We start from the raw sequence: 11,964 nt of genomic DNA on the forward strand, positions 1-11,964 counted from the left end.
GCTTCCTTCGCCCCTCTTTCAAACCATCTATCTTCTCTGTCCAAAATGTGTACGTTGCTGTCCTCGAAGGAGTGTCTTCTCCTTTAGGTGTAGATAGACTGCTGAGTCTTGTCCTGAGGAGTTTGGCCTTCTGTGTTGGGCCATCCGTTTGTGTAGTGGTTGTTTGGTTTCTCCTATGTATAGTTCAGTGCAATCCTCATTGCATTGTAGGGCATACACCAGATTGCTTTTCCGGGTGTGTGGTACACGGTCTTTGGGATGAACCAGTCTTTGTCGGAGTGTGTTGCTGGGTTTGAAGTATACCGGGATGCGGTGTTTCTTGAAAATTCTCCTGAGTTTCTTGGAGACCCCAGAAACATACGGGATGACTCTGCTATTCCTTCTGTTCCTTTTCTCCTCGTCGCTCACCTGGTTGGTCTTTTTGGAACGTGTTGCAGTTTTCACAAAGGTCCAACTGGGGTAGCCGCAGGTTTTTAAAGCTCCCCTCAGGTGTTTGTGTTCTTCTCGTTGGGCCTGAGTGCTGAACACAACAACACTAAGTTATCCTCAAGTACGGAAGGTCGCAAAGGTCACTCCTCTACTGAAAAATGGAAAAGAATCATTCACTGGACCAAACAGTAGGCCAATCAATATTCTACCTGTCTTGGGGAAATTTATGGAAACAATTATATTCAAGCAAATTCAAAATTACTTCTCTATTAATAGCATTAATTCTGACCATCAACATTCTTATAAAACTGGCTATTCAACATGCACAGCTCTTACACAATTGACAGATGATTGGCTAAAACAAATTGACAGTATATTATTAGTCGGAACAGTGCTGTAGGATTGTAGCACAGGTTGTGGTATCATCAACTATGAACTGCTACTTATAAAACCAGCTGCTTACGGCTTCAAACTCTTGACTGGATGACATGCTACCTATTCAACAGACAACAATGTGTCATGTTTAATGGAACTTTACCAAGTATTAAGACACAACAATGCGGTGTTCCTCAAGGAAGTTGTTTTGGACCTCTGTTATACTCAATATTTGTAAACAATATGCCATATATTTTAAAAAATGCTCGCACTGCAATTTACGCAGATGACACTACAATATATGTTTCCGCAAGGAATGCCACAGACCTGAGCAGTCTACCTCAAGATGAGTGAATGCAGATTTCTGAATGGGTTACTGAAAACAAGGTGAAACGGAATATATCCACAACGAAATGTCTCATTATTTGCTCAAAGCATGCTCAAAGAAAGGGACACAGACTATGTATTTCTTTGCAATGTGCTGATATTGAACAAATTAAGGAGGCCAGATTGCTGTGGGTTACAATAGATGAAACACTCACTTGGGCTAGTTACATTAATAATATTGTAACAAAAATGAGCAGAAGTATTTCAATCATTAGAAGGCGTGCCTACTTTCTAATTAACACAACTAGAAGCAAGTCATAACAATCCCTGGTCTTGTCACATCTTTACTACTGCCCAGCAACCTCATCAAATGCATCTAAATAAGAACTAAATAAAATCCAGCTTACCTAAAATACAGCTGCGAGACTCACTCTGCATTGCTCAATTAGAAAGTGTTGAAAGAATCCATAATGAATTGTCATAAATGAGAGTCAATGAGAGATTAGCTTGTAGCCTGATTCTGTTTATGAAAAACATTTACACGCTACGTAAACCTACTTGCCTCTCCTCTCAGATGTTGCTTACTAGTGATGGTCATGACTATGGCACTACGCATGCCTCGAGGGGTCATTTCGCCTTGCCTAAACCCAGAACTGATGCCTTAAAAAATAATAATTCACATGGCAATTACCTACTGGAACGGACTTCCACAACATTTGGTTTCAATTACCATTTGAGTTGGAATCAAATCAATTTTATTTGTATAGCCCAATATCACAAATTACAAATTTACCTCAGTGGGCTTAACAGCAACACAACATCCTATCCTTAGACCCTCTCATTTTATAAGGAACAACTCCCTAAAAATTCAAGAAGAGGCTGAGAGAATATGTAATGCAGAAAGGGATTGCTTTAGATTAGGTCTAATTTTTTTTGTCTGTTTACTGTATTCTGTTGTTATGAGTCATGCCGTCTTCATTTTAAGTAATTAATATTTTTTCTCATTTATGGTAATTGTTTTTGGCTAATTGGGTATGTTGGGTATATAGAATTTCGTGTAATGCTCAAAGCTGTTTGATAAGTTTAATTTTGTGTGATGTTTCTGGTTATTGCTGTTATATTGACATATATTCTGGTTTTGCTTGTTGACTTTTTTAAAATTGTAACTGTTGGATTGTTTGACCCCATGAAGAATAGTTGCTGCTGAGGCAGTGATTAATGGGGATCTGAAATAAATAAATTGGATAGATAGATGGATTTGGGTTTTTGTAAAATGGTCAACCACAAGCATGACAAATAGATGTTCTTTCACATGAGAGGAATATTGAAACATTTACACAGAAAGGAGAAGTATTTTGCCAACACAGTGTCCACCGGAAGCCTCAACTAGTTGTCTTGGTACTCGTTAGTGGCATTGCCATTAATGAACTATCAATTTAGAGTTTCTTTCATTTGTAATCTTTTTTAAATTAAGAGTTTTGTGTGGCACATTTAAGCTTCATGGTTCAGCTCGCTGTGTGCTGCGGAAGCGTTGATAGTCTAGTCAGTTAAGGCAAAATGGCTGCAAAAAGTCATTCACATTTGAGCCTATGTTTTTCTGTTAATTTAGAGTCCAATAAAGAAAAAAATGCAAGGAGCCCAAAATTTTAGGTGGGGGAAGTCTCTGAAATGGCCACGCCCACTTTTTAGGCCTGGAAATCAGTATCTCGGCTCCTGAATGTCGCAGAGAGCTGATCATGGGCTCAAAAGAAGCAGAAGCACCACATTTATATAAGCATTATGAACAAACATATACCCCAAAACCTTTACTTTTTCAGATATTTTAAGAAAACTAATTTTTACTGGTCACGTTTCACGTATCAGCTCCTGAAGGTTGTAAAAAGCTATATTTGACATGAATCTCATACCTATGTTATAAAGCATGAAGCACAATACACACACGAATCATGAGTTTAGAAAATATCTTAGTTGTCTGTGGTTCTTCTTATCACTTGGGATGTAATGCCGCCTCTGACCACAATTACAAATTGGCGCTGTTTGTTTATCAAGTGGTTGATTCTACAGGAAAGGAAGCAGAAGTGCACATGTTTCAGTAAAGCTAGTTTACTGTAAACATTTGCCAAAATATGACATGCATGCCTCATCTGGCCTTCATATCAGTGAGTTAATTTGTTCCTGACCTCGTGGATGGATGGTAAGGAACAGTGTTGTTTTATTTTTGTATGTTTACCTTGTAAAACATTATTTTCACCTTAGCTCATATGTGTAGGCCTAACTAGCCTTGCAAGCATGACTTGCTCGATACACTCGACAGCACAGTTGCACAGTTGTAGTATTTGGCTAAGGCATTACCTACTTTTGGACAGTTGGTGTTTGTGTGTCTGCTTGCTCTACACATGTTGGTTAATTTTGGGCATTTTTAGTTGGCTGGTATGAAAGGGTGAAAGTATTTGTAGTAACAACACTTTTATTATGCTATATTTGGACACACTTTTATTGGACTATATTTTGTATCTATGCAGAAGAATAAATAACATTGTTTATTGCATGCTATTTTTGTGGGAGGGTGGATGTATTGTGCCATACCAGTGAAACATCACTCTGTTACAAACTTGTGTACAGAAAAATCAAGTTTAAATTAGTTCTGATTTTCCATGATCAGATGATCCCCCATCCTAACTATGGAACTAGGGAACAAGACCCTGTGCATTGTCTGCAAGGTTAGTTTTCACGTGTGTGCTTCAGTAGTATAATGTTTATGACATCAATGAGTCCAACAGTGTTAGTTTTCATGCGTATTCCTTCAGTAATGTAATGTTTATGACAGCAATGAGTCCAACATTTCATTTCTAAATTCATGACAGGAATCTGGTGGAAGGGACATAACTGCTGTCACAGCTCCTAAGCTGCTTCACCAAGTAAAACTGTTTGAGGAATCCGGACTGATCACCAATGATGCGGATATCAATCTTTCACAGAGACTGTCAGCTGTCAATGCAGAAACTTTACAGGATGGATATAAAATCCACAAGAGTTGCTATGATCGCTATAATAACAGCCATTTCAATTGTGCGAAGGATCGTAAACGGAAAAGAGAACTGGACCTTGCAGATCACCAGACTATTGGGGCAAACACACGAGCAAAGGCTGGGCCTAGTCTTGCGTTTGGAGCCGAACTTTGCTTCTATTGTGAAGAGCCAGCCATTGAGAACCCTCGGAAGAAGGACAAATCAGAACCATTGTTAGCTGCTGCGGGAAAAGAAAAGTCAGCAAAACATGTGAAGGATTTCACAGACAATCTAGAGATGATGGCCAAAGTCCTGAATGATGGCAAAATACTCAGATTACTTGAAACTGATGTTAGATCACGGGAGTTATTCTATCACAGGAAGTGCCACTCAAGATACCGTAACAGGTGAGCCAGCACAACATACCCTTTTAAGTTCAATTCTTAAGTTGAGCTATAGTCGGGCCATATATATATATTTTAATAATTTGATTATTTCTTCTTACTAGATACAGTTCAGCGAGCTGCAGGATAAAGCAAGAAAGAACTTCATCACAGAACTCCCCAGACATGATCCAGTAAGCTGAATATATCGCCATGGAGGAAGTAGGGAACTTCATTGATGACAGCTCAGAAAATGTTTTTGATCTTCACAAACTCGAGAATATTTATCTGCAGAAAGTTGAAGATTTGGGCTTCGACCGGCCCAAATCTCACTCTACACGATTTGCTGAGAAACTCTCGAACAGCTGTCTGGACATAAATGTAGTGCAGAAAGAGACAGGGGCACATTACAGGGTTATTAAGAAGGGTAGTTTGGACAATGTAATCAGTGACAGTGACTTTTTAGATTCACTTTGCAAAGTCACAAAACCTGTTCGGGCTGAAGTAATAAAGAATCGAAGAGACAGTGAAAGCACCCGACTTTCAGACTTGTCTACAGAAGGACTACGGATGAAGAGCAATTTCAAACTGAAGATGCTGATGTCACTGCTTTGTGATGGAACCGCACGATATGAAGATCTTCCGATGCATCTCGAACAACTGTGCCAGACCGTAAGTTTCAACACCAGGATCAGACCAAATACAAAGAAAGATTCACAGCAGTCAAGCTCTGTCATCCAAAAGAGGCACAGGTCAGTGGAAGAGCCTGTGAATCGATATCTGACCCTGAAGCTCTATGCAATGACGAGAAGCAAGAATGTGTTACAGACAACATTTGAACTAGGTCTGACACATTCCTACTGTTCCACCCTTATCTGCATTGACGAAATCTCCCTGTCAATGAGAGAGCTCTTCCTAAGATCACAGGGAAAGGTGCTACCCCACGCCTTGAGACAAGGGTTATTTACCACATTTACAGATGACAACATAAATGAGCAGAGTTCATCGCCTACAGCATCTAAGAACTGCAATGCTACGGCAATGACTTGTCTACAGTTTCCCCGTGTAGCAGGGGAAGGCCTCTCAAGGGAGAGAAGATTTTCCAGGGACATTAACCCTAACACACCGGGCTTGGAAACAGTGTTGGAGGAATATCTGAGCGTAATGGAGCAGAAGGTCTTTAAGGAGTCTCGTCGCCCTCTACAGACCATCAATGTTGAAGAAGTTGACGCAGAGCTAAAAGTCGTGTTTCAGAAAAGCATGGAAGAGGAAGAAGAGTTTTTGATGGTGGCTATGAAGAACATTGGATCTGATGCATTACAGCCTGTTACTTGGACCTGTCACCATGCTTCAAAGGAACGTGACCAGACAGATGTTCCCAAAACAATCAACTGCATCCTGCCAGTGATTGACCATGCTAGCAACACTGAACACCTTCAGCTCCATGTCATGAGAATAGCAGTATCATACACAAGATATCTTAACCCAGGCCAGGTTGCAGTGGGTGGATCCGATCAGCCCCTTTATGCCATCAAGAAGATGATACAGTGGGCCATGGGGGAAGAGTTTTCTCATTCATACTTCGCGTTCATGGGTGGGCTGCACCTTGAGAAGGTTTCTCTTGTCTGTGTTGGGCAGTTGATAAAAGGAACTGGCCTTGATACCATCTTAACCTCAGCTAATCTGAATATCACAGGTCTGACAACTGCTGTCTGCGATGTGAATTCCATAAAGAAGGCTAGATACTGTATTCAACTCCTGGCTGTGGTGCTGGCCAAGAAGAGAGATGAAGCATTTCAGGCAAAACGTCTAGAGGACAACAGTTTGACTTGGAGTAACCGGGTGGCCAATGAAAACAGCCCCATGTTTCACTACTGGAACAATGTTGTTGACACAATCAAGAAGGTTCTTATCTTCATAAGATCCTTTCGAGAGGCAAACTTCATCATGATGATCAGTGCACTTGAGCAGCTCATTCCTCTTTTCTTTGCACTTGATCATACACACTATGCCAGATGGGCATCAGTGTTTCTTCAGGATCTCAAAGAGCTCAAATGGAGACACCCATACTTGTTCAAGGAATTTCTTTCAGGCTCTTTCACAGTAAACACCAGAGACAACCCATTCTCAAAGATTGCATGTGATCAAAAGCAGGAACATAACATAAAGGTCATCAAGTCTGACACTGGATATGTCGATATCATCAATCGGGAAGATCAAGAGTTCTTCAGGAAACTCGAACTTGCGCTACCCGAAATCCAGCGCTACCTAGATGAGGTCGAAGGTCAAGATCCATCACACGGGCACAAAGAAATGCTGGATTCCTTCAAGGAAACATTTTCAAGCCACACACTCAAGGTGTACCAGGGTATCCTTACCAACCCGTTCGATGAAGCTCAGTTCATGAGGTTGAACTCATCCATTCCCTTCCCAGATGTCATAAGTAAAGACTCCAGTTTTGTCTTTACAGTCGGCAAAACTCAGCATGACCAGTTTGTGCAGGAGCGAATTGTATTAAGTAAGAAGGATGTCAATGCAACCATCTCACGAAATGCCCTGAAACTCCCAAGTTCATGTGCAAAAGTCCAACTCGCTAGCCCTGCAATCAAGCCACCCAAAGGAACCTTTGCAAAGCTGAAGGAGGCCTGCAGATCAAGAGAAGAAGAGACAAGGAAGTTATTTGGTGGTGAATTCACAGGTGAAACTAATTGATATAAAGTCAGTTATTCAAATATTTTAGATGTTACTTAAGTCTTACCAGATTTTTAATACAGTGATATTCATTGATTCAATTTCACATTCAAGTTAATTGATTTGACCGTAAGCCCAAGAGTTACACTTAGCTTAACTATTCATTTCAATTTCAGGTTTACCCGACGCCTTGTCAACAAAGGATGGAGATATTTATCATAGCCAAAAGTCTCAAATTCTAAAGGACATCGGTGTACAAGTTCAATCTACATCCTCAGAAGGACTTGTGATAGATTTGTCTGTGCAAGTACGAATCATGGCAAAGTCTCTCACCAAAGGCATGACATTCCAAGACTTTGTAATCAAAGTGTTGAACAGCATTGCCAGGATCGGTCATGAGAAGAAAGCCAATCGTATTGACATTGTGGCTGACCTCTACCAGAATATGAGTATCAAGACTGCGAGTAGGAAGAACCGGGGATCAGCAGGTAGTTCACAGATGGCTTTCAGTGAGAATGACACCATGCCAGAATCTAAGCAATTCTTTGAAGCTTTTCTGTCTAATGTAGACAACAAAGTAGCCCTGAATCTAATGTTCGCCAGGATTGCTAAGGCACAAGCGTGGAACTGGGACAAGGAGTTCAGCATCACCTACGGCAGAAAGGTGCTTGCAAACTTCGGCGAAAGCTTCGAGATCCAGCTTTATGACAGCATAGATATGCTTGAGGAGGCTGACAACCGCATCGTTTGCCATGTGATGCACATGCTAAACAAGGGGATCAAGTCAGTTACAGTTAGAACAGTCGACTCCGATGTGGTAGTCATCCTACTAGGGTTCACTACACAGTTCCTATCAGTATGTAATGACTTGCAACTTATAGTTGACTTTGCAGTTCCTGGCAAACGCCAATTCTACTCAATCACAGAAGCACACAAGAAGCTTGGTGGAGATGTGGCCGATGCCATGCCTGTGTTCCATTCTTTTAGTGGCTGTGATTCTGTGAGCGCCTTCTTTGGCCACTCAAAGACTGCTCAATACAAAGCCTGGATAAACCACAGTAAGTCCACAGAACTCACTGCTGCTTTGAGAGGACTAAGTTGCTGCCCTAGTATCGAGACAGTTAAGGAAAGCATGGAAGTTATTGAGCCCTGGGTAATGAGCTGGTACAACAAGACTGGACTGTACAACTGTGTCAGTATAGATGAGCTCAGATTCCAGCTGTTCAAGCACTCAGTTAATGATGAGCTGAGAGACCTACCCCCAAGTCAGGATGCGCTTCTACAGCATCTGTTGAGAGCTACATTCCAGGCAGGATGGCTGTGGGGAAACAGCCTGCTACAACTCCCTTGTCCCCCTGTCATTGAATGGGGTTGGACTACCGAAGGAGAGGAACTCTTCGTCAAGTGGAGCACAGTTTCCACAAGAGATACATTGTCTCAAGTAACAGGGGTGTGTAGTTGCAGATCTAATAAGTGTACCTCATGTTCTTGTGCTGGCAGAGGGATGAAATGTCTCATTTATTGCAAGTGCCTCAGCAAGTGTTTGAATCCAGTCTGATGGGATGTGTGAGGTTAAAATAAAGATTTTTTTGGACCTCACATGGTTTGCTTTGTTTCTTTGGTGGTTACTGGGTTCCTCCTCTTATAACAAAGAGTCAACTTGAATACTAGCACTCCATGAGTAGATGTAACACTTTTACTCAAACAAACTGTATAGCCTTCTTGCACAGATTTGGCTAAAGTTGATTGCATGCTGCTGATCAATTCAATGGAAAAAAGAACATGTTCATGAATAGCTCAAAACGTGAAGGTTTTAGGGCATACAGTATATTTGTTCAGAGCACTAATATAAATAGTTATTTCCACATCTTTTGAGCCCAATATCAACTCGGGGCAACCTCCGAGAGCTGAGCCTGAGATATAGTCCCAGGGCTAAAAAGTGGGCGTGGCCATGTATGTGACCAGTGAAAATTAGTTTTTTGTAAATACCTGAAAAAGTAAAGGTTTTGGGGTATATGTTTGTTCATAATGCTTATATAAATGTGGTGCTTCTGCTTCTTTTGAGCCCATGATCAGCTCTCTGCGACATTCAGGAGCCGAGATACTGATTTCCACGCCTAAAAAGTGGGCGTGGCCATTTCAGAGACTTCCCCCACCTAAAATTTTGGGCTCCTTGCATTTTTTTCTTTATTGGACCCTAAATTAACAGAAAAACATTGGCTCAAATGTGAATGACTTTTTGCAGCCTTGACCCCATATTTGCCCTTAACTGACCAGACTATGAGGGGTTATGATACGAGAGAAATTTGCTCTACTGTTGCGTTTTTTTTTTTTTTTTATCCTGACGATAGCCTTTAATTTATGAAAACTGCAGTTATGCTTCGAAACCTGCAAATGTGGTGTTCGTTTGTGGAAATTATCTCATGGTGTAAAACATCAAAATCTCTCAAATTTGTGTTGATTGCAGACCTTATTTAAGGATTTTAACCAAAAGAGAGAGAGAGAGTGAGAGAGAGATTTTTGATTTTCAACAATACTTTAATAAAAATTACAAAAAAAGTTACCAAACAATGAACAGGATAAAAACCAACATTGTAAGTAACACAAGATTCACAGACTCTAAATTATCTCAGTACACTCCCAAAGATCAGCTTGTCATCCACAACACAGCAAAGCACATTTTTGTAACACCACACACTGCGAAAACTTTCCAGATTTTTCATCATTCTGAAGTAGCAAAAATCTACTTTTAAATGTGCTTTTAACATTTTTATAAACGGGTCAGGTTTACCATTTAATTTGTCCCTGGGCAGAACTCTAACAAACATTTTATACACTGACTTTCTGTTTGGACCCTTAAAAGAAATCACAAAGGAATTCTCACTTTTTAAGAGGTCCTGTACAGTCCTTAAAATCTGGGGAAATGACCATTGAAGGGAAAACGTCATTCTCATCAGGTCTAACGGAGCTATTATATACTAAATCAACAGCGTTTGCTCACCATTTGTGAGAGTTTCCCTCCATTTGTTAAGCAACAGAGTGAGGACACGAGTCAATCTCAACTGTAAGCGGAAGGAAAGAGGAGCTGCATTGTCCATGTTTCGACCTGAAAGCTGAACTACATATCCCAGAGTCACCACGATAGACACACAGAACCACCTGAGCAGAGTTGGGCCTACTTGACAGACTGCACTGAAATGGGTGCCATGTATGACTGGTTGGTTCCTGGAGCAGCCAAAACCAAGAGCTGTGTTGTCTCAGTCTCTCTTTTTTTTTTTTTTTTTTACAAATTTCACACCTGGAACAGCCCACAGTAGAATTCAGGCAGTTCCTTAATGTTAAGCTGCTTTAAGTCCATCAAAACCAAAGATCTGTATATTCCCAGTCCACGTAGCTGACTGAGAATGGTGCAAGCCAGCGACCTCCACAGTATCTCAGGAGGACCGTACAGAAACCTTTGTAGGAACTGGAAATGGAAGGTACCCCCCCTGCTGCTCAGGTGGATCAGGCCCTGCCCTCCTTCAACGCTCGGCAGATACAGCATTGGACAGCCGGTCTGGTGGGGGGTCAACAACTGACAGGCGATGCCATAAAATTGATGATACCAAGTTGTTATTGATCAGGACTCGACCTCTGTCGGACATCTTAGTTAAAATCCACTTCCACTTTGCGAACCAACCTTTGACATTTTCAGGGACATTTTCCCAGTTTTGAGGAACAACAGACTGATCACCTAGAAACACTCCTAAATATTTCAGCCTCCCCCCGCCCCCGCCTTCCAAATCAAACCCCCAGGCAAACAGAGCTTTTTCTCCACTACACTCCTAACACTGAGAGCTTTGCTTTTGATCCAGTTAACTTTGGCTGAAAATATTAAGCCAAACTGGAAGATGTCCCTCACCTTGCCTGAGAGGGCACAGCCTTTTGTAATTCCCCTTTGGATTTGAAAAGGAGCACTCAAACCACCATTAATTTTCAGCACACTCTGAATGTCACAATACAGAACCTTAATTTTGTTAATAAAGCCAGGACCAAAACCAAAGGCGCTCTAGGTGAGCCATAAATATTCATGTTCCACTTGATCAAAAGCTTTTTCTTGATCAATTGATATGATTGCAGCTTTGAGGCCACACAGCTTACAGATCTCTAATAAGTCTCAAATCAGAATGATGTTATCTGAAATCAACCTGCCAGGTACACAGTAGGTCTGGTCACAATAAATCGCTTGTTCCATTACTTTCCTCAGCCTGGTTGCTAACACTTTTGAGAGGAGCTTATAATTAGTGCAAAGCAGTGACACAGACCTCCAGTTTTTAATGGACTGTATGTCATCTTTCTTAGGCAGTAAGGTAAGAACCACCCTCCTGCAGCTTAATGGCAGATGCCCTCTGGTGAGACTGTCATTTAGCACTGCCAGCAGTTCCCCACCCCCATGCAGAACAGCATAGAGTTCATCAGAGGTGAGAGCTGCTTCCAACTCTACATTACTCTGCTGTTCAACCTGAGGGAGATCAGTATAAAAACTCTGAGACACTGCCTGCTCCTCTCTATGCTCACATTACTGTAAAAACTGACAGCACACTTACGAATTGCAGTATGGTTATTCAGCACCTGCCCAGTGTCAGATTTTAAGCTGTGAATTAAACTTTTCTGTCCATTCTTACACTCCAAGCCAAAGAAAAAGTGTGATGGGACATCTATCTGGGCTACATGGTGAAAGCAGGCCCTGACCAAAGCCCCCTAAGCTGAAA

At 41.3% G+C, this 11,964-nt stretch overlaps 1 protein-coding gene across 2 annotated transcripts; it reads left to right on the top strand.

Annotated features, from left to right (window-relative positions):
* Window positions 1-3,192: 3,192 nt before the first annotated feature.
* Window positions 3,193-4,970, top strand: LOC130113476 (uncharacterized). 2 transcript variants are annotated; one of them, XM_056281088.1, is made up of 4 exons: window positions 3,193-3,325; window positions 3,794-3,851; window positions 3,996-4,546; window positions 4,648-4,970. In XM_056281088.1, exons 2-4 carry the CDS (start codon window positions 3,813-3,815, stop codon window positions 4,718-4,720), a joined length of 663 nt encoding a protein of 220 aa, XP_056137063.1. In that variant the 5' UTR covers window positions 3,193-3,325; window positions 3,794-3,812; the 3' UTR covers window positions 4,721-4,970. The 2 variants fall into 2 exon arrangements, with proteins under 2 accessions (XP_056137063.1, XP_056137065.1); XM_056281090.1 differs by lacking the exon at window positions 3,794-3,851 and having other exon boundaries at window positions 3,215-3,325.
* Window positions 4,971-11,964: the final 6,994 nt, after the last annotated feature.

The sequence above is a fragment of the Lampris incognitus genome, chromosome 5, assembly GCF_029633865.1.
Source record: "Lampris incognitus isolate fLamInc1 chromosome 5, fLamInc1.hap2, whole genome shotgun sequence".
NCBI classification, from domain to species: domain Eukaryota; kingdom Metazoa; phylum Chordata; class Actinopteri; order Lampriformes; family Lampridae; genus Lampris; species Lampris incognitus.